General features: G+C 42.0%; 1 protein-coding gene across 6 annotated transcripts in view; it reads left to right on the top strand.

Moving 5' to 3' along the window:
* SCAI (suppressor of cancer cell invasion) overlaps positions 1-23,002 on the top strand; it is a 56,221-nt gene that overhangs the window by 24,883 nt on the left and 8,336 nt on the right. For 4 of the 6 annotated variants that reach the window (XM_042477798.1, XM_042477802.1, XM_042477800.1 and 1 more), the window contains 13 exons: positions 1,016-1,147; positions 6,816-6,911; positions 7,637-7,723; positions 8,084-8,203; positions 10,697-10,793; positions 11,442-11,540; positions 11,927-12,079; positions 13,205-13,306; positions 13,532-13,633; positions 14,374-14,452; positions 16,988-17,087; positions 18,120-18,201; positions 20,322-20,394. In XM_042477798.1, the coding sequence (XP_042333732.1) occupies positions 1,016-1,147; positions 6,816-6,911; positions 7,637-7,723; positions 8,084-8,203; positions 10,697-10,793; positions 11,442-11,540; positions 11,927-12,079; positions 13,205-13,306; positions 13,532-13,633; positions 14,374-14,452; positions 16,988-17,087; positions 18,120-18,201; positions 20,322-20,394 (1,322 nt within the window). Of the gene's footprint in view, positions 1-1,015; positions 1,148-6,815; positions 6,912-7,636; positions 7,724-8,083; positions 8,204-10,696; positions 10,794-11,441; positions 11,541-11,926; positions 12,080-13,204; positions 13,307-13,531; positions 13,634-14,373; positions 14,453-16,987; positions 17,088-18,119; positions 18,202-20,321; positions 20,395-21,969; positions 22,128-23,002 lie in introns of all 6 variants that reach the window. The other 2 variants (XR_006104910.1, XM_042477799.1) reach the window with 2 other exon arrangements.

Here is a 23,002-nt window from a genome sequence, read left to right as displayed (position 1 = left end):
TACCTGTTTCTGTACACACTGCATAAAGGTTATAAGAGCAGAACTACGGTTACCTCTGCAAACATGTTTGCTTGGTGATGCTAATGGCCCTGCAGTGTTAGGGGCATTTTGGGTGGGAATCAGCAGGGAAGAATGTGCTTAACCTGCTTTTTAGGTGCCTCGCTCCCTGCTTCCACTTCTGGTTAGGTTTATTTCCTCTCTCAGAGCCAGAAATAAATGTACGAGGGGACATGGAATGAGTGCTTTATAGCTAATCTGTGCGGTGGTTTTCAACAGCATGGCAGTAGCACGACAGGTGAAAGACTAGGCCCTTTTTTGGACCTAGTCTTTCACCTGTCATACCAGACATATCCCATTTCTCACCTTTAAAAAGAATTATAGAGTAGCCCCTCCGACCTTGCGGAGATCCGTTCTGGAGCCCCCCTGTGAAAATGGAAAATCGCCGCTATTCAATGCTCCATTGGCTTGAATGGCAGCGTGTGTCCCATTTTGTTCCCCTCCGTTTGCCACCACCGAATGAGCAAGATTTGAAGTCCACGAAAACAGAGGGACGACTGTACAAGCTTTCTAGCTCTGCCTATACAAACATCTTTCAGCTCACTCCAGAGGTGATTGTCCTGGCTTAATTTTAATGTAAATTTTACACTGAGAAAAGAAACCTGTATTTCTTTTTTAAAAGAAGGCTTTGGAATCTGTTCTGGTTTAAATTGACAAATGCAACAGGCCACCTTGATTTAAATGATTCCAAATGTAGGGAAGGGACAACAAATAACACCCAGTCATGATCAGCGTCTCCCTCTATCTTCCTCCCCTTTTTCCTTTGCGGATTTTATGTCTCTAGGGGTGTGAGGGGGGCAGGTGGACCAAAACGGCAACAAAATGTTTGTGGAATATATATGTTTCCCTCTTTATCCCTTTTGACACCCAATTGTGCCAGCGCCTCAGCTGCATTGTTCATTCTGAGCCTCCTGCAGTCCATGGCTGATGTAGATTTTTGTCCCCTTTTCCTCCACAGGACTGAGTTTGCCCTGAAAGAAACCATGTCTAGTGGCGGTGTGGAGGATGACATCCCGCAGGGGGAGAGGAAAACTGTCACAGACTTTTGTTACCTGCTGGATAAATCCAAACAGCTTTTCAATGGCTTACGGTCAGTATGGTTGGAGGGCAGGGATTTTTATAGTCAGAGTTGTGTTATGTTAATTTGGGGAGGTAAACTTAACAACTATAAAATTATTTACTTGAGGAAATCCATGTTCTGTGCCAAGAAAAGTTGGAACTGTGTAACTTCTATTTCTGTTTTAATATGGCTGTCCCCCTTCCCTGTTTTACGTTATTCCAATTTTGCTAATCATGGACATGATCAAATAGCAAGGCAATGTAGTGAATCCTCACTCAGATTTTGGCTTCTGAGATTAGGCAGGCAATTTCTACAAGCTTGTATCTACCACAAAGGGGGCGAAAATATATCTCCACCTTGTGAAAATCTTGGTGTGAAATTTTTATTGTATTTGTGCAGAACTCTAAATCCTCTTTAGAGTGGAGTATGCACAACTGTGATAACAGGCAGAAGGATTTGGGAAGATAAGGCTAGATGAACAGAGGATAACTATATACACTGAAGTGAGTCTGTATGACTATGCAAAAGATAAACCCCATTTGACCTGTAGTTTAAAAAGATGGCCACTGGTCTTTACACAGTTTTCAAGAGCTAGAGATTATGTCTTTTGGAATGTAATTTTAACCAGAGGTTGTGAGTTTCAGCTTTTTAAAAACAGAAAGTGGTGTCAAACTGCTTTAATTCCACAGTGTGGATACACCCAGAGACAATTATGCTTATTTTCCCTACTATGCCACTTTTCGGCATGTGTTTAATTGCCATACCCTGCAGTCTGAAGAGGATATGAGCCAGGAACTTGCCCTTCTTCTCACTGTTTCATTTTATTCTACATAACTTGGTCTGGCTTTAGATATGTAGCAGAATGAGAGGACAGAATCTTGGAAGAGTTAGCACAATCTGTAGCAATCTCCTCCACGTGATATCCTGCGGATATTTTGGACTATAGTATGTACTCATTAGCCAGAACCATCATGGCCAGTGGTCAGAAATGATCCAAACCATCTGGCAGGTACCAGAATGTTGTCTATATTCTGTCAGGTTGAAGGAAGGGGCAGGTCACACTACTGCATGCATAGAAGAAACAACCTTTTAAAAGAGAAGAAACACACTGGAGCAAAGGTTCTTGCCGTGCAGTGCCACCTTCCTCTTGTGCTAATTTTCTGCTCCACGAAGCATTACAAAATGTTACCACTACCTCTACAGTCTGAAGTGGTACAGTCCATTCTGCTCCCTGATTCCCAAGCTTAAAACTGTGCAGACGGTTGGATTGTGTCTGTGCTGTGTATGCATTTCCCCATTATCATGAGCTCTGCCTGGTACTACATCAAACCTGCCTGCAGACGAATAGGGGACAGGATGCACTGCAAAGATCCAGCCACATCTTGGAAACATCTGTGCGCTTCTTCAGAATGGAAAACAGAGATATTGCAGCTTGTCAGGTTCCTCAGAGAGCCTGGATGCACTTAAAGAACTATGCTGTTCACCTGATAGTGTTACTCTTCGCTCAGGTTGGGCTGCAGGCGTTACCTGAGTTACCATCTCCCTGGATGATACTCAGATTATAAGTAGGAAGAGGAGGCACAGAGCAATGACCTGCAACAAAGGCAGGATCAGTTTTCAGTTCTTGATAGGAAAATTGAGTGGAGCTTTTACCAAGCATGATCCCGTTCAACCTGGTCTCACTCTTTGGCTCCTGTTAGATAAGTGTGGAGGTTTGTGCAAGAGAAATCCAGCCCACATCAAGAGTGGAGGAAACTTATGTCTGAAATTTCCCAATGTGAAATTGTGGAGAGTTCCAGGATCTAGAGTAGGGAGTAGCTCCACTCTTAGTTACTTTGGAGCTGCATGGAGCATTGTGGAAGCATTGTATAGCTAACCTGTACCGTAAGCTTAGGAACAGGTGGAGGGAGGTCTCATTCTTTTTTGCAATGAGTTTCAGACGAGCACTCCATGGCTCAGTCCTAGAGCTTGTGTGTAAAAGTTTCTCATGTTAGAAACACAAGGGTCATCTAATCCAAACCCCTTCCATGTAGAACTAAAGCACTTCTGAAAATGCCCATCCAACCTCCGTTTAAAGACCACCAAACATGAAGAGTCCACCACATCCTGAAGCAATCTGTTCAACTGTCAAACAGCTCTTACAGTAAATGAGTTCTTCCTAAGCTTGCTCCATCTCTAAGTGATATCCCTTCAGCTATATAAAGATACCTATCATGTCATCTCTCAGTGTTCTCTACACTAAACATACCCAGTGTCCTAAGTCGTTCCTCAAGACAGCTTGGTTTCCAGACCCTTGGTCATCTTGGTCACCTTTCTCTGGACCCATTCCAGATTGCCAATATCCTTCTTAAAATGATTTTTATGTGACCAGATGTGGACAGGTACTCCTGATGAGTTTCAATCTTTAGCATCTCCATTTTTTAAAAGAAGAGAATTGGGTAGATGATGACAGTAAAGTCACCTTCTTGCCTGAGACCCAGAGAACTGCCACCAGTCAGAACAAACAAAATTGGGTTGGATTGGTGTTAGGCAGCTTCCGTATGCCTGGAGTGAAGATTAAAATGTTGGCAAAGAAAACTAGTGGTATATATGTGAATGCATTCTATGTTCAAACAGCCAATATTGCCTTTGATATCTAGCATGGGATTTGGCACCTGAATAATTAATCTGTGATTGGTTTTCTGTGCTCTTCAGGTGAAGACAGAAAAGCAGGGGTTTTTGGATCATATCTCTGGACATAAAGTGAATCTTTCTAATGCACAGAATAAAGATTCTTCCAAACTTGCCTGATTTTTTACACTGTGGCTTCTTCCTTGATCCTTTTCATGGGCAGAATTTCTACAGCACTACTGCAAAAGAAAAAAGAAAAAGAAAAGGGGGGGGGGGGGAAAGCAGGCTGTTTGGGAAAGGCTATGAAAAACAGTCACCAGGTGTGATCCCATCAGCTGTGTGGGCCTGGTTCCCTGCAAAGCCAAAGTGAGCACTTAGATACTGCATTTACTACAAAAAAATATTGAAGCTTGAGACACACTGCAGATTCCACCATCAGCCTCATAATTGCCTTCCTTTTGCAAAGGCCTTTTGTTGCGGCTGCATGCTGGGCTAATAGTTTTTCCCCCCTATTATAAAGCCTCAGAGGAAAAGAAAGAAGGGTTTGCATGAGTGTGTGTGTGTGAGAGAGAAAGGTGCTGAGAAAAGATGGTCCCTTTCTCCATTTTGTAGAATCTGCTCAGTAGGTTTGTGTCATAAATGCTTGTAGAGATGGTAAAATCTCAGAAGCCAAAGCTATGGGGAGAAGACTAATGCAGAGATTTAGTGCACTATGTAGTTTCCTTTCCTTGTTGGGCAAAACTATAATATGTTGTGCTGCAAAATGTGCATAACTTTCCATATAGGCTAGAGTCCCAATGTGTTTCTGAAAAGACAGCTTCTGAAAATCCTTTCTGATGATATACTCCTCTTTATGTGAGGTTCTGAACACAGTCTGCTGTCTTTCAGAGTGACTGAGACATATGAGCAGCCTTCCAAATAAAACCTTTATGCTTCCCTCCATAGTGTTTGGGCAGTGCTGTCCTTGTGACAGTTTTCCTCATTGCTTGAAGGAGCATCAAGTCTGGGGAAAGAAAATGGGGAATGGACAGAGCAAATCCATATTCTGTGTTCTACTGCAGCATCATTTCCTAGACTACTGTCCTTCGTTGTAGAAAATCTAAGAGCCTGTTCACTGAAGCTATATCAGCATCAGCTGCAGGAGACAGCCCCCATGATGAGCCATAATTCCCTGATCCCCATCTTCCATTTTAAAAATGTCTCCAGCTTTGGAAAATCCTGGATATGGACTTGCTGTTTCAGCCACCATTCTCTCCATTCTTTTTATAAGCAGCTACCTTCATCCCTCATTTTCACGTTTTTATTTAATGGATGAAGTCATAGCAATGATTGATACACCATTATCTGGAGAAGGAACTTCTTGCAGAAGTATGGAAATGTCCAGGATTTTCCTCTAGGCCTTCTAAACATCATGTGGGTCTAACCAACAGAACACACCTGGAAAGGAAATGTACAAGTGTGTTTTAGTGGTACATGCTACTTGCCTTGTGTATCTGTGCTGCCACTCCAAATAAAATTTTTGGGAACCCGTGTAGAGCAGAGAAACCTCCCAAATTCTTAAAAGCTGGCTTTACAGTTTCAAGAACCCAAATTAAAGCACCTGTATCTTTTCTGTAGAGCTATCTTGCCTATCTGGGATTTTTTAAATACTGTGCTACTATTTCCCCCCTGTATAGATGGCTGTTTATAGATACCTCTGTGTGTGTGTGTGTTGGTGGAGGCTTGCTGCCAGTTGCACTCCTAAGCTCATGTTGGATCTTCTGTGTTTTCCAGATCCTTGGATTTGAGCTTTGCATGGGTGTGGGGGAATAAGAGGAGTTTTTCTGCATAGGGGAAAAAACCCTTCTGGGTTTTCAAATAGCAGGAAGCCAGGCCTTTGGCTGTGTGTTGGCAGTAGCTCTTCCCCCTTCTGCCAGCAGAGAGTCCTTTGCCTGTCCCTTCTTCCATTTCTGCTCCTGAATTCAGCCACCAAATACAAGTTTTGAGCAATGGGCTGGAGCTTGCCAAGGTGTTGGCGGATACTACGGCTTCTGCTGCCTTGATGGATGGTAATTCTCGCTTGGCAGCAATGCCACTGGAGAGCAACTGGCACATGGCCTCAGCTGCTAGGAATTTGTATATAGAAGAAGGGAGTGGATGGGTGAGTGCCAGGCTCTTCTTCTTTAGAACAAGCTAAAAGGTTGGGGGGGGGGGGCTGATTGCTGATGGCTGTATTGCTTTATACTATGACTTTTCCCCTGGTCTTAGCGTAATTTTTGGTCTCTCTTCCCCTTACCCCAATTGCTTTGAGTTCAAAATATTGAGAAGAGATGGAAGAGCAGATGCATTTTACTCTTGCTCAATGAGGTCTCTACCAAGATACCTCCCTTTAATACCCCCCTGGCTAAACGTCTGATTTTCAAAGCTGTACATAAAAGGATTTTTGAGAATTGAACGGAATGACTCAAGGTGATCCAGTGCTGGTCATTTCTTCATCCCTGCTCCCATTTCTGTATTTTGCTTTTTGTGTTTTTTTTAACATTTTAGTATGTATGAAAATTATAGTGGTATTAAAAGAAAAACGGAGGGCACACATCCAATAAATTAAAAGAAGCTCCTGGTTAATTTTTGTATCATTGTTTTTTACGGTTGTTGTAAATTGCTTTGAGCATCCAAGTTTGTATGGAAGAGGCAGAAAAGAACTGATGTTATCTCCCAGTAAAGCTTAATACTTAAGAGATATACACATTTCATGTTATTTTAGTACAGAAGTGGGAATCAAGCAGCTCTCCAGATGATGTTGGACTGCAACTCACAGCAGCTGTAGCCAGCATTGGCAAAGATGAGGAATACTGGGACTTGCAGTCCAATGCAGTCTGGAAAGCAGCACAGTTTTAAGGTGAAACAGCCTGTAACCATACTTTTGGAGGGACACACAAATGGGAAATACATGAAGCCCAGTAAAAGGGTTGCTGACTATAAAAAGGAAACGAAGAGTGGTGAGATGAGTAGTTCTAGACTAAGCTGTCTGTTCCTACCATGGGACTCTCTTCTATTTTTCTTGTACAGTATAAAGACCTCCTGGCTTCTTCCATTTGCTCTTTTCCAGAGACTTACCTCAGTATGGACAGAAGCAGTGGCAATCCTATTTTGGGAGGACTTTTGATGTTTACACCAAACTTTGGAAATTCCAGCAGCAGCACCGGTAAGAGTGGAAACAGAGCCAGCCCTACCATTAGGAAGTATGAGGTAGCTGGGGCCAGCAAGCAGCAATGAAGTGTTGGAGCTGTATGTATCAGGCAGCTGGCCCTGCATCTGATGTTCCATACACTCCTCAAACTCCTAACAACTCCAGATTGGGGAGTGTGGGGCAGGGGCTCCAAACTGCCCCAATAAATAACACCCTCTCAGAGGCATGATAAGATTTTATCTCATTTCCTGAATGTGACTTGGTGGTTAAATGCCCTATTATGTTTGTGGGAAGGTGCAGGGGTCCCACAAGCCATAGTGGGTGCAGACCACCTGTCGTGTAAATGTTGTGCACTCCAGAAATAGGGGGAGATAGTTACACTGTGTATTCCAACTGACTTCATAGTCAATCCTCTTCTCCTAGGGAGGTCTAGGCCTGTGTAGGAAGACAGAGGTGTCTGGAAAGGCTTCTCAGGGCCTCCTCTAAATGGAAATTCACAACATTCTCTCAGAGAAGTTATTAGAATTAAACTATTAGATCTAAACTGTAGACTTTGAGTCTTTTGACCTCACTCCAGCAGGCTGTGCCTTTCACCACAGTTGAGCGTTATATGGGGAACACTGTGTTCATGTGTCAAAAGTTTGTTTTTAAAAGCCATGGTTGGTGTAGGCCTGTACGTAGAGCGCATTGATTGTGACCCATTCTTTCTTGTTTTTGGGGGGGGCGGAACAAAAATGAAGGCAAGTTTTGGACAATCGGTATGGTCTCAAGCGCTGGCAAATTGGGGAAATTGCTTCCAAGATTGGGCAACTTTACTACCACTACTAGTAAGTAGTTTTCAAATCTTATTAATGGCTACCAATCCCCTCCCTTATGAGAGGCAAAGTGCGCCCTAGCTTCATTGTCAGGCACTGAGATAAGACAGACACTTTAGCTTTAGAACTTCCAGTGCTAAATTGAGAGCCCATAATGACAGAAAGTGTAATATGTAGGTGGGTGGGTGCCATCTGTCCTTACACTTCTGCGTGAAAGCCCTATGTGCCTGACATAGTTCGGTCCAATGCCAAAAATGCTAATAAGGGCTACAATGGCATGGGTAACCCTCACACAATTCAGTGACTCACTGGAGGAGAGGGTACATGTGTGCTTTTGTAGCAAAAGATTGAGCCAATTTGTTTCTTCCAAAGCCTTCGCACGTCTGAAACCAGCTACCTGAATGAAGCCTTCTCCTTCTATTCTGCTATTCGACAGAGATCTTACTACTCCCAAGTCAACAAAGAAGACAGGTCAGGCCATGCCTCAGTCTTGTGAGTTTTATGCAATTTAAAAGCAAAATGTGTGATGCTGTGAACTTGTGACTTGCTAGCGGGTGGGCAGCAGCTCTTGGTTTATCCCTTGTCTAGTTGCGTGAATCCTTTGCCCTTTGGGATTAAGTAGGAGGGTGTTGGGCCTCAGTTATAGGCAGCTGCTGAGTGGGAGTTGATTGAATCAAGCCACGAAAAAGCTAAGGCATGAACAAGTTGGTTACAGAAGAAATATCTTGCCTAGGGAAAATCCTGTTCAGTCTTGGAAAGCATCGAAGGGGGAAAGCTAGTGGCCATCCGCTCCAGTATTAAGGAGCCCTTCACTGCTGAGAGAGTTGCTTTAAGCTGGAGTCCTGATGGGCAAAACTGTAAATAGGGATCTGGGTAGGGATATGCCTGTCGGTTCCACTTTCTCCCATATTTATTTGTTTTAAAAGCTCTAGTTGTTTTCATTGTATTTATGGATTTGGACAAGGTGGCTAAATTCTCCAGAAACAAAAATCCTCCCACATCTGCATTAACCAAAGTGAAGGGCTACAGCTTATATCCTACATGGAGAAGACGTCTGAAGTATTAAAGATGGGAAGCTTCTCAGAAAGAAGGCTATTGCAAATCCAATTCTTGACTAATATAGTTGAATACACAGAGATCCAAAACCAGAATTTAGGAGTTATGCAAGAATGTGTTTGACTTTCTCCCATATTTGGTTTAAAAAATAAATCAATCTCTAGCTCTTCCCACTGGGTCTAGAAGAAAGTTGTACTCAGAATTTGCAAATTAATAACCAAATTAAATCCTCACCTATCCATAGTGGTGTTGTACTTTGATCAGGGTGCTGCCATTACTGGAATTCAGTGGACTACTACAGCTCTAAAATTTCCTGGAGAGACCTAAGCAGCTTATTGTAGAACAAGGAGGATTGTTTTTCCCCCTCCTCTTCTGGAGGCCCATCAGGATGTGGAATTTGTCTTGGGATGCTTAGCATATCCAGTGCATTCTCTGGACGACTGCACAAGCAATCCACTCAACATGTGGGTTACTTTCTTGTGCCAGCTAGTCAAGGCAAGAAAAATGAAGCTGTTAAGTGGATTGTTCCTGAAGTCATCCAAGAGTCATTCCTGTTGCACTTTTGCCTTCTGACTTCAACCCTACCTTTTGCTGCCATTTGTTAGTGGACCAAATACCAAATTTAACCATTTTTGTGAGCAGGGCAAGAGTGAGGAAAAGGAAGAAGCCAGTTTCTTAGGGCAGTTTACAGTACAGTTGCACCCCTAGCCTGCCAACCAGTATCCCACAGGGCTACCCTGTGTGTGTTTTTCTATAAACAAAGTTATATGTGCCTTTACCCCCTTGTTTTTTCTGTCTGCTGGTGATATCACCCAGCCAAGGAGATGCTAAACTTGCCTTTGTGACTGTCCCCTGAATGAACAGCAACTCTCACTCCGAAATTATTTACACAGTAGGGTTAGAAGTCCCCAAGGTTTTAAAACCTACATTACCAGAGCTCTAGTACAGGCAGGAGGGAATGTCATGACATGCTTCTGTGCTGCTCAGTTGGGCAGGTGATTAGTAGATAACTTTTCTAGACATTTCTGTGCACGTTCGAGGCTGGTTCAATTGAAGGTAGAACTATGTGTTGGTGACACAGCGAATATGTGGGCAATGGGACTTGCTAACATGAGAGGCAGGAAATAAGATGTGGAAGTAAGGCTCTCTAGCTTCTGCCACCCTCACCAGCATCATTTGAAAACAGTGTTAAGCTGATATATGAGATTTTAGCTATATTCAAGTTAATTTTTTAACATAAGGTAGTTATTGGCCCCATGCTTCCTAACCCTTACTTCCTCAAAAGTGGAAGTTGTGAAGGTGTGAGATGCTCAGTCTATTAACCATATCTGAATGAGTTTCTTTGCAAGAGGTTCTTGGTTTTCTAACTGGACTCCTTTTTGTTTTATTTGTTGTTTGGAGAACTTCGGAAGCAAGCAAGATGTTAAGTGATATGTGGCCTGGCCTGCTCTAAATTCAACCAATTTCTTTCTTCCATTTTGAAGTTGCTTTATTCCAAGTCAAGATGTTTACCCATCGTAGCCCACAGTTAGTTCTTGTCACTGTTAACAGCTCTCCAGAGTCTCTGGCAGAGAAGGCCTCTTCCTGTCACCTGCTGCCCGATCCTTTTAACTGGAGCTACCTAGGACTTTCTGCATGCAGGTCATGTCCCATCCTTTGTCTAGACAGGTGTGCTGGCAGGCAGAGGAGAGACCCATAGGTTTCCAAGGCAATCGGTCGTCAGTTCAGCAAGGAGTTGTGTTTTCAAGCAGAAGGAATCATACAAGAACTGAACAGACAATATTTTGTTGTTACATTAAAATAAATATTAAAATGTAATATGTCACTGCTTGATATTCTTCCATATGAACCACCATATTCTCCCTAATAACCTTCTCTTCTCTCCCAGCCACTGAATAGTGCTTTTCCCATTTATTTTTCCCTTTCTAGGCCGGAACTGGTAGTTAAGAAACTCCGTTATTATGCACGGTTCATAGTGGTTTGTCTTTTACTCAACAAAATGGATGTTGTGAAGGACCTTGTAAAGGTAAGCCACTTGGACCTGTCTTACAATCCAAGTCTGTATTGGGCCTGTTTCTAGAGAACTTAGATCTGTGTGTAAATTTCATCATCCTATGAGGGCAGGTTAAGTAGAGGATGACTTTCCCCCAAGACCATCCATGCTCTTGTTTGGATAAAAAATCTCTTAATTCCCAGTCAGCATGATGATGCTGACTAGACATGGTGGGATTTCTCATCCAAACAACATCTGGAAGGGATCAAGTTGAGGAAGTATGGCTGTGTATGTGTTGTGTGCCTTCAATTCATTTCCAACTTATGGCTACCTTAAGGCAACCCTATCATGAGGTTTTCTTGGCAAGATTTTTTCAGAGGAGGTTTGACATTGCCTTCCCCTAGGAGGCTAAAAGAGTGTGACTTGCCCAAGGTTGCCCAGAGGGTTTGGATGGCCGAGCTGGGAATTGAACCCAGTCTCCAGAGTCCTAGGCCAGCACCATGTTGGCTGGTATGACTGCTTATCTCAAACTCTGAATAAGTTGTCTGAGCACTGTTCCATGTTGACTTATTGACAATACTGTGTGTGAATTTATGTCCATAAAATCTTTAAAAATCGCCCCCCCCCCCCAGCTCTTCTAAATCTTCTCACCTATTTTATTTTTTCCTGTTCTTTTCCCAGGAGTTGTCAGATGAAATTGAAGACTACACCCACCGCTTCAACACAGAAGACCAGGTGGAATGGAACCTGGTTCTCCAAGAGGTGGCAGCATTCATTGATGTAAGAACCAAAAGGAAAGTCTGTGTGTCTCTGTTTTAAAAACTGCTTTACTGATCTTCATGGGGGAAGCTTCTACCAAGACAGAGCAAGGGGGGCCTTTGGCCAACTACTCCCATCAACCCAAACTAGTTTGGTCCGTGTGAAAGGATTGTACGGAGTTATACTCCAAAACATCAGAAGGGGATGAAGATCTGTTCAGTCAAAAGAGTGAATGAAGTGCACAAATATAGGATGGCTGACACTGGCTTGAAAGCAGTATAGGTGTAAAGGACTTAGTAGGCCAGAAAATGAGGTTATTTGAGGGATGTGTTTCCTTTCTAACAAGGTGTAGATTTAACATGGGATCTCATCAGGGCCCTCACTCTCCTGACTGGCTTGCTTCCTAGGCTGATCCTGTGATGGTCTTGAATGACGACAACACCCTCGTGATCCTCTCCAACCGCCTCTCAGACACAGGGGCCCCTCTGCTGGAGCAGGGAATGATTGTGGGGCAGTTGACCCTTGCAGATGCCCTGATAATTGGCAACTGCAACAATCAGGTGGGACCATTTGTTGTAGTTGTGTGCCCCCAGGGACATTTTTTTAAAAACATGGTGACCCTAAGGTAAAACTATCATAGGGTTTTCTTGGGAAGTTTCATCAGAGGGGGTTTGCCATTGTCATTGCCATCCTCTGAGGCTGAGAGAGTATGACTTGTCCAAGGTCGTCCAGTGGATTTTTATGCATGAGCGGGGAATTGAACCCTGATCTCCAGAGTCATAGTCATGCTCTACTTGAGCTTTTACCACATGTAATCAGCTTGCCCATCCCTATCTGTATTCAGGAATCATTTTTGGTAGGACCACAAGTAATTTAAACATTTCCTCCCTAGTCTTTCAGTATCAGTTATAGACTGTCTTCATGATATCCCTCTCTCAGAAGTTGGAAATGTGACTTGGATAGACTACAAGGTATAGAATCCCCGAGCCATCATGACATTGTCCATGGTGACTCTGAGAGATGTCATTCAAAATTACATTTTCAAAAATCTCTGCTATTTAGAATTACTTTCCTACAAAGGCCCCTTTGGTAACCTCTTTTCATTATCTTGCTTGGCATGCCAAGGCACCTGTAGATGAAATTACCTTCTCAGCATATATTCATAGATACTTATAGACTGATGTTTGATTTTGTTGCTACTCTTTTCAGTCCTCTAGCATTTAACTTCAAGCTGTTTTTAATTGTATTTAGTTGTGTTTTTACATGTTTTTAACTAAATGCAATTAAAAACTGTTTGGGGATTGAAGGAAAATTTCATGAGGATGTATGTATGTAAAGCACTGTGTAAATTTACAGCGCTCTATAAATAAAGCTTAATAATAATAATAATAATAATAATAATAATACTAACAATAATAGGGAGGGAGAATGCTTATTTGGGGAGGCAGTGCCCTCATTTCGCCCTCCTCCCCATAAAGTTACATCCCTGTTTGCTGTTTGTGTGGTGGCTGAATACTGTATTTATGGATTAGGTCTTAAAAGACTTTTGCTACTAGCTTAATCCTGTGTACTAGTCACACATCATACATAGAAAAGTTGTATACAAAGCATGCTTTTTGAGTTTGTAGCTGGAAGGGCTCTCGCGATCACTGAAAATGTTTTAAAGCAAAAAATTTCTCTTCTAGGTGAAGTTCAGCGAACTGACAATCGACATGTTCCGGATGCTGCAAGCCTTGGAGAGGGAGCCAATGAACTTGGCTTCACAAATGAACAAGCCTGGGTTGCAGGCAAGTCTCCTATTTTATGTTTTTACCCTGTCAGTTGTAGCTGCTGGTGATGACTTTTCTTTGAGTCAGAGTCACATAGCTGCTCCTGCCTTAGAATTTTGTATGGGCTGATTTTGACATTAAGGAGAGCCTTGCCGAGATGAATAAACCATATCTCCTTGCTTCTTCAAAGTGAAAACTGCAATAGCTGCTTTAGGAACATATGTTTTTTTTAATCTTATACAGGAGACAACTGAAAAGCCAGCAAGAAGGGAAAACCCTCACAAGTACTTGCTGTATAAGCCAACCTTCAGCCAGCTGTATACTTTTCTGGCTGCATCATTTAAGGTTTGTGCAAAAGGGAATGGTGCTGTACTTACATCCAGTGGCAGAGTCTCCTGAAGCACAACTTTTCCAGGTGGAAATGCAAGTGGGACACTTTGTATCTTGAAAGCCAAATGTCTTCTGAAGTATGAGTGTAAGCAAAAGAGAACAAATTAAAATACAAATAGGAAGACAAGAAATAAAAGGTTTACTCATTCCCTCTGCATCACCACCAAAGCATGAAAGTTAAAGTTTTGCTGAAAGAGGGATTGGTACTCTCCATTTCATTTGTTCCAAATACCTCAAGGCTAGACAGGTTTTTGTAATATTCCTCCCTCCCCCCAAAGGTTGAGCAGGACTTTTACTGTAAGACAAAAACATATATGTCGGGGTGGAAGATGTTGGGTGGATCCTTGCTCAGGAACTGAGGCATGGACCAGTTTGATATGGGTGGCTTGACATCTGCAGAGAACATGCTTAAGCCTTCTCAGTTTGTGTTCAGTTCTCTTTGGCATGAGACATTCTATTATTTGGCTCTTTGTGCAGAGTAAGAACAGATTCCTTGGCCTTTTTCAGGGCTGAAATAATCCTGAAAATGTACAGTTAAGACACTTGTCCTGGAGAGTTCAACAACATATTGGTTCTTTAAACTAAGTTAAATGTACCTGTTTTGTGCATTGATAAGTAAATGCTTCCTCCCTATTCCAGATTTACCTTAGTTGACCCCATTGTTGTCTTCTTTCTTCTTTCTGTCAACATTCCAGGAGCTGCCTGCAAACAGTGTCCTGTTGATATACCTGTCAGCCACTGGCGTGTTCCCCTCAGGTCGTTCGGATAGTGAAGGTACAAATAAAGGAATGCTCCCTGTCATGACAGGGCTTGAATTCTCTTTATGATCTACAGACCAGCAGGAGGCCTCCAAACTCCTCCTCCAAAAGGAGATGCCAGTTCCACTGCTCACCAAGTGGGCTGCCTTTCCTTTGCTGACATGGCAAGTTAATGCTATGTCAGTTTGGTTTTTGCTTCTCAGTGTACCTTGATTTTTTATTTTATTTTTTTAGTCATTAGAAGTATTACTCACAGTTCCGATGCTTACCAGTTCAGACGCAGTATTTTGTGCAAGGTGAAGAAGCAGGCTTAGGCTCCTTTGTTAGATACACTGTTTGAGCTTGGAAAAATTACCTTTCAGGGTTATGACTCCTAGAACTTCCCTGCCATGATAGCTAGTGGCTACTTTGGATGGGAGATTTTGGAGGGATGTAGTCCTCCCCCCAAAATAGGGTACTTTTCCAGGCTGTCCACACAATGTACTTTGTTAAGCAAGTACCCGTGCCTTTTTCCTTCTAAAAAACCCAAAAATTAAAAATGGATGGAAGCAATCTGTACATCTGGGCTGATCTCTTTTAAAGCTCTGTATGAAGTACATTGAAGTAATGAGAAGAGGTGTGTGCCTCCCTGTGCACTACAGAAAGATGAATGACTAGCCTGGTAAGTGTCTGAACTGTGCCTTAAGTGTTCACAAATTTTGAACGCTTCAAGTAGTGTCCTGACCCATTTTCAACACAGTTTCAACGCACAACCAACACTGATAACTTTCTGGCATAACTGGTGGCTGACTGTGCTTGAAAAGGACATTTTTGCTACCTACTTGTTTATCATCATGACAATTCAAGCCCTTGTCATGACTCTGGTAACTTCCCTCCACCTCTGCTTCCTTCCCCCTTTTCCTTTCATACCTGCCATGCTCCCCCTCTCAAAAAAAAAAAAAAACCATTAAAAATTGGCTGAAGCCAAATGACTGGACTAAACAAACTGAAGTGATTTGGTTCTCATGATACTCTATTAACCCGCAACAAAGAAATTTTCCCAAGTAGATGTTGTATGATATTCACTCCATCCACTTAAGACTTGCATTCCTTTATAAAAACGCATGCTTATTTCATCTCCCTTGCATGATTCATAAACCTTTCCAGATACAATGGGGGGGGAAACACCCTGTAACAAAAACTTTACAGGGTGTTTTTATTTTGGGGAAAAAGCAAAGTAGCCTTTAAGTAGCTGTGTAGGCCTCCTATGTGCTTTGGTGCTAAATCTGTTGTCAATTCAGTAGGTTGTGTTTTCATCTAGGTATGCTGAATGATCTCCCCAGGGAACAGTTGAAAAAGTCTCCATCTCTGTCCTTTGGAGAGCCTTCCAGATGTATTCATTCCTTTATTCATTTGTTCAAGTACTTGAAATATTTTATCTTGTATGTTGAAAAAGCCTTCCTGAGGCAGCTCACAACATAAGTCATTACAGAAATAAAATCTGAAATAGTTAATACAAACATAAAACATTTAAAATAGCCAGCATTGTACAATTCATGCTATGAAAGGTGGAACTTCATTTAGTTTTTGGAGCTTTCCAAAGCACATGCCCATTCTTAATTTTTTTGGTTTGCTTGCACTGTGCTGATAGTTAGTGTTAACAGCAACTCTGGAAAGGTTTTGTTCTCTTGTAAATATGGTGGAAGGATGGATTCTAGTCCTTGAATGTATTGATTTGATAGTGGTGTGTGTTAAACATTGTGTATATTGATCTTCTCTGCATGAAATAAACTTGGTTCTACTTACCGAGGTCTCTACAGACACATACCTTTTAGGCCCTTAATAATCTGAAGCACAGCTAGCCAATAAGAAGCCTACATGTCAAATTCAGTTCTTGGGGCATCTGGACCAAATTTTAATCAGAGTGTAGCAGAATTTCATAGTGAAGCAATGAACTAGTCTTGTATTCTGATTTCATAGACTAAAATGATATTAAAAATACAGAACATACAACATTACCAGGGGGCTTTCTGCACGGTCATTTGGGACGTCCTCCGGACGTCCCATTTTAAAAAAGGGGCGTCTCTTTTAGACGCCCCATGTCCTATTACGGACTCCGTCCGTACAAGATGGCGGCGCCCTTTCTACATGGGCGCCGCCATCTTTACGCATCGGACGCATAGCGTCCAGACGCGTCGCGCCGCTGCTGACGTAGCGAGCGCGCCCCTGGCGCCTCGCTACGTCGCAAACGCGACGCAAAAAGAAGCTCCATTTTGGAGCTTCTTTTTTCGGTCCGCGCGGGAGTCGGGCCGTTTGAAGGCTCCGGCTCCCCCGCGGACCTTCTGGCGGCGGCGGCAGACCGCCGCAAAGCGGCGGTGTGTAGCCCGCCCAAGAGAGTTGAAAGGAGCTGGATTAATTAAAATGTACAGACCAGTTGTCCAGCTAGTAACCTGCAAGCTCTCACCCATTCTAGCTTTTCTTCCAACTGTAGTTCTTTTATTCTGTGTTTGTTTTATTACCAACTTTCCCTGTGTAGCTGCTGTTTATCCGGTTGTGTTTTTGCTGCCTACAGGCCCCTATGATTTTGGAGGTGTCCTGACAAACAGCAACCGGGATATTATAAATGGAGATGGCATTCACAAGCGGAACCAGTCGTACAAGGAGATGCACTGGTGAGTATTCTTCTTGCCAGGTAAAATAAGTGGCAGGCAGCCTTCAGCACTTGGTGTTCATGCCAACTGGCCTTTTGCAACCTTTGTTGTTTTTAGAATTTCTGATGGTCTCCTTCTAGTCAGAGCTCAAACTTCTCCAATGATTTTTTTTTATTGTGCACAAGCTCTGAATTAGAGATGGGAAACTTTGAACCTGCAGATATTATTGGACTGCAGCTTGCCGCAATTCCCAGGTACAGTATAAGCAAGGAATTATGGGAACTGCAGTCCCAAAAATTTGGAGGGTGACAATTTTCTAGTGATGCTGCTGATAACAATATATTAATGAATTGTTGTAGAGGTTGCTTATTGGCATAATTCACTCCTACTTTCCAAAACCATTGCCCGCAAAGCAGTTTTGCAGGCAAAATTTCAAAATATAAAAGCATCATGATGGCAAAACTAGCGACAGTCAGAATAGTCTTTCATAGCATACTAAGCTTGGCAGATTCACACTGGCACGTTTCTAAAATAGTCATGGTTAAACATGTTCCATAAGTAGTTGTCTGAATGTTACAACAACTGTGGTTCATCTAAAATGGAAGCAAAAGCTTCCACACTTTTTGTGGTTGGAACAAGCTCTCAAGACAGCAAGGTTGAAGAGGATCAATACTGAACAAGCTACTTAATGTATCTGGGCTGGAGACATACTGACAGAGGTACTTCAGTCTAAGGGCAGCCTTGTATCACCCATTGTTTAATATTTCTGGTCTATCATGTGTCTGAATACCAAGAACAGGGATGATAACATGTGTTCCTTGGCAAAGGAGACTAGACTAATCCTGCTGAGATGCGTTGGCTCGCTGGCTTTTTTTTTTTCTCCTGGGAAAATGGTGTTTGAATAATGGAGCCTTTCCATTTTTTGATGTGCTTTTTTCCCCAATGGGGAGAACTGTTGCAGATCTAAGGAGGAGGAGAAGAATATGTGTAGAATGACGCCATCTCTTTCCAGCTTTGTGGCACACTTTGAATGCTTCCTGTCCTCTGTTTCAGCCTGCACCCTGGAGATCTCTATCCTTTCACAAGGAAGCCTATGTTTATCATAGTGGACTCCTCCAATAGTGTCGCCTACAAGGTAAGGCCCCTGCAAATGGCTGTGAGTGAGCCCATATGGAGCTGCATTTCAAAAGGAAGGACACCGGTCTAAAGCATCAGAAATCATTGTTCTTGGATGTAGTTATAGTTTTCCCATATTGTTGTTGTATTGTACTCACAGACTTGGGATTGAAAGATGAATATATAGGGAGGTGGCATTTAAAACATGTTTACATTTTTAAAATTAAATAAAGCAATATAGGAAGGAAGGAAGGAAGGAAGGAAGGATGGAAGGATGGATGGATGGATGGATGGCTGGATGGATGGAAAGTAGTATTTTTTGGGCTGTCCCATAAGAGTTTATGGGATGTGTTTTTATACATATGCTTAGTCACCCATTGCTTCTTTTCCCCAAGTGCTTGGCTCCAGGTATTGTCCGTGATCACACTGTAGCTAATAGTACACAGTGTGCAATTAACACATATGATCTCAGTAGTAGATACAGTAATGGCCCATCAAAAATAGGCAGATTGCCACTATTGTTCTACAAAAGCTCCACAGTCAGAGCTTAGAGACAACTGGAAACCTTATAGCCATTTTTGGTAGATGTGTAGTTACAATCTTGGGATTATGGAAATGCTCTGGCTGGAGATTCTGCATTGAGCTGGGGGTTGCACTTGATGTCCCATGGGATACCCTCCAACTCTGGGGGATTCTGGAAACTGTAGTCCAAAATAATGGGCAGTGTTAGCCATGAATAGTGAGTGCTCATTTGGGGAGAGACAGCAATGCTAAAATGCATAGGAATGTGCTATGGCTAGCTCTGTTACTTGTTCTAACTTGTTCATTAATGCTCTGATGAAGCTAATTCTAGCTATTTGGCATACTGCTTTTTGTGGAGAAATGCGGATATTTTAAAACCATTTATCTGAGCCTGGCCATCCACTTCATAAATCCTCCTGGGCCGTGGCATAGCACAGAGCTTTGTGCTTAATCAGCTCTCTGGTACAGAAGGGGAGGGAGAGGAGACGGGAATGAATATTGCTCTGATGAGGCCCAGCTGGTCTCTAATATGTTAACAAGCTTAGTCAGAATTAGCCTAATGAATCTTAGTGGAATTGGCACATTTGGAAGAGAATGGTCGTCTTGTGTGTGGAGTTCTGGGTAAAAACCAACAAGTACACTATAGTTTCTACCTCTTCTCTCTCCTTGCCCCTCAAATTGCCATCCTCTTTCAATAGCGCTCTTCCACTGTGGAAACTATGATAAGAAGTGATAGAAAATATTTCTTTTGCCTGGGAAAAAAAAGCCATAATTTTCTTATTTTTTTAAATGAACCCACCCTTATACTTAAGCCACAATTTGCAAGAAACAACTTTATTTTTGACCGTCCATGTGGCATCCTGTGGCGGGAAGCATATGGTATTTCTTTTAATGGTCTACACAAGGCATGGGCAAAGTTTGGCCCATGGACTACATGCAACACCCCAGGTACCCTGGACTTCCTCCCCAAACATCAATTTCTCTGGTTAAAGCGTGGGAAGTTACTGTTAAAAAGTAATTACAGCTATAGTTTTTCTGTCTTCAACGTAGTTAACACATAGCTAATTACATATAACAAGCTGTTCTTACCTACTTAATTACCATATATACTCAACTATAAGTCGGCCTCATATATAAGTTGAGGCCAGGTTTGGGGGCCAGGATAATGGATTTTGTTATGATCCGTGGATAAGTCAAGGGTAAAACATAAGGGCATGTAACAAAGGATGTAAAGGATAATGCAAAGGAAAATAATGCCATAGAACTTAGAAAATTCTGGCACTGTTTGTGCTCATCTTAAAGGCTGCATAGATAAGAGGGTAGAGGGGATACATGCTTCTTTTTGGTGCTCTTAGGATGGACTAAGCTCTTGCCTCTTACCATTTTATTCAGAGAAAGGGGATATATATATATGAATGAATGAATGAATGAATGAATAAGTTAAACTACAGTGCTTACATTGACTTATGGCTAAATTGACCCAGACAATTTTTTGACTAAAATTTCTATTTACAATACAGTACATGTTCTATAGAAGATTAGGAGCTCCCAAACTTCTTGATGAAATACCTTTCTTGCTCTTAACTCTATTTTCTCTTTAAAATTGTTCTCTTCCAGAATTTCACAAACCTATTTGGACAGCCACTCGTGTGCCTCCTTTCTCCAACGACATACCCAAAAGCGTTGCAAGGTAGGAGGTGTTTCTCCTCTGCCACAGGATTTCAGTTACTGCATTATAATCTTATATTTTTAAAATGTCAATTATCATGTTAGCTTCCCAGATCAAAAGCTCCAGCTGCACCTTTTTTCTTTGATCCTCTGAGCCACAGTGAACCATTTTTGGCAGAGACAGAGCATCCCCTTCTCTGCTGTTCTGAGATTTTGCAATCAATGGTCTCGTTAACATACTTATTGAAACCAAAATTGCTCTGCCAAAATAAAATGTGTGTCCTCACACCTGCCTTCCTCTGCTGTCTTCCCCTTGTTGTCCCATTGGTGCAAACATTATTCATTCCTTCTCATTGGTTTTAGTGAACGGTGAATCAGGTTGTCCTCACCTTTTCTTCCAACAAATAATAATAATAATAATAATAATAATAATAATAATGCAGTTTTGCCTTATATTTTTTTGAACATCCATGGATTTTAGTATCCATGGAGGGTCCTGGAACCAAACTGCAGTGGATCCCAAGGGCCCTCTGTATTCATTCACATTCATGAATCAAAAAAGCAAGGGACACTTGGAGCTTCTTGTTTCTATAGGAGACAAATACCTCATTCAAAATAAGTTTCTATTTCTCCCTTGTATTTAGGTCTTGTCTGGTGTATATCAAACAATGTGAGGGAATAGGAAGCAGATATCTTTGAACTTGACTTCCCCTGTCTTAGCCATCACTAGCCTAATAAGAATATATATACTGTGGCTTCCAGGATTTACAGAAAGCTAAGGGCATCTGGTATGGTATGGTATGTTGGTGGGGTAGAGGGGAGAAGAAATTGTGTGAACTCTTTTAGTATCCTGGAGATCAGGGTTAAAGTTTTGTTACTCCACACTGTAAAGTTAAACTTCTTCCCTGAACATTTTGACTTTTTCTCCCCTACTCCCTCCCTCTTACTATACTACTGTATAGTAATACAATAAAACCTGAACCCTTCTGTGTGTTATAGCCATGACAGGATGATAATAGGATAGGGAGGAAAGGACAGTTGTGCCCTTTTTCCTCCTCCCTAAAAAGTATAAATAGTCCTGTGAGGCTTGAGGTTGTACTGAATCCTGAACAAAAACACTTCTGCTGGAGAATAAAGATACTTTGCAACACATTTCTTGCGGGCCCTCATGTTTATTTACTTATTATCATTGTATAAGCAGGGATTATGCTTCTCAAAGATAATTCAGAAGTCAGTTGGAATCCAGAACTTCCACTGGCTTTTCTGTGTCACACAGATGACGCATTAGGTGTGTACTGACTTCTCTTCAGTTGCAACAGAAGTTGCAGTAGGCTGCTTCTAGGAATTTATTTGGCTGTACCAACTACACTAAAGTCTCCCCAGAAGAGTTTTCCCACAACCCAGTGCTCCATGTGTGTTGGACTACAACACTCACAGTTCTCCACCAGTGAATGTGGGAGTTGCAGTCTAAAACATGTAGATGGCTCCAGGTTGCAAGAAGGCTATTCTGGAGTGACTTGTTATCTAATTGGGGAGCTAAATATTTGCTCAATTGAAGGCTCTCTATATCTATTAACTTTCCAACCCATTTTTCCAGTCCCTATAACTGTAAATGGTTCTGGTGTGTCGCTCTCTGAGAGAGCTGCCCCTTTACTGCTACTTCCCAGCATGAAGCCCAGTCTGGTGACATAATTTGTGACTCAGGAAGGTGGTGGTCAGCATAAGAGACGCTGGAGACCTTCACCGTTTTTGGAGGTAAGTTCTGTGATGTGCCAGGAGGCCTTGAGTGGGGGAAAAAAGTATTGTTCCTGTGAAAGTAACAGGGTTTTTTAAGACAAAGGAATGCTGAAAAGTTGTTTTTTAAAACACACATACGGACACAGCACACCACACCAAACGGTGAATGTCTCCAGCAGAGAAGGGGGGAAAGGGAGGCTCTATTTCATGATGTGCTTACTGACAATAGACTGAAATGTAGTACTCTTCCCTTTCTCTCATTCTGCTTAGTATTACAAATTTGAAAAATAGCTACGAGATAGTCAAATGGAAAGGAAATGTTCATTTATTTGGTCAATTGATGCTAAATTGCATTCCTATGTGTGTTTGTGGGGTTGGATGAGGGCAACTCTTGGGCTTCTTTCAACATTGAGGGCATGGTGTCTGTTTACATTTGATGGTGTGGATGTTTATTAACCATATGCTCCCTGTTGGTAGGGAAACTCTCCTATTAATAGCAAAGGTGGGTAACCTTAGCCTTCCAGATGTTGATGAGCTGCTATTCCTATCATCTCACCATCCCACACTGGTTGGGAGTTGATGGGAACCAGAGTCCAACAACTTCTAAGGGCTGCTGGTTTCCTAGGATTACAGTATAGACTTGGGAAAAGTCTATACCTGAACAGTTTTTGGAAAGCCTAAAAGTAAACACTTGTAGAGGTTCATACATAAAAATGTGCAGAGATTTCAATAAACCTGAAATATTCTTCTTTTATTTTGCCTTTTTACTTGAATCCCTTATCTTCAATCTTTAGTTAGTGCAGCTTGCATGCCAAAATAAGAAAAAGCAAAATAGACAATGAAAATTCATTGTGTTTGGGGAAATTAATTTGAGCATCACTCCCAGCATTAAA

This window comes from Sceloporus undulatus, chromosome 7 (assembly GCF_019175285.1).
Source record: "Sceloporus undulatus isolate JIND9_A2432 ecotype Alabama chromosome 7, SceUnd_v1.1, whole genome shotgun sequence".
NCBI classification, from domain to species: domain Eukaryota; kingdom Metazoa; phylum Chordata; class Lepidosauria; order Squamata; family Phrynosomatidae; genus Sceloporus; species Sceloporus undulatus.
This window is presented reverse-complemented; position numbering and strand designations above follow the sequence as displayed.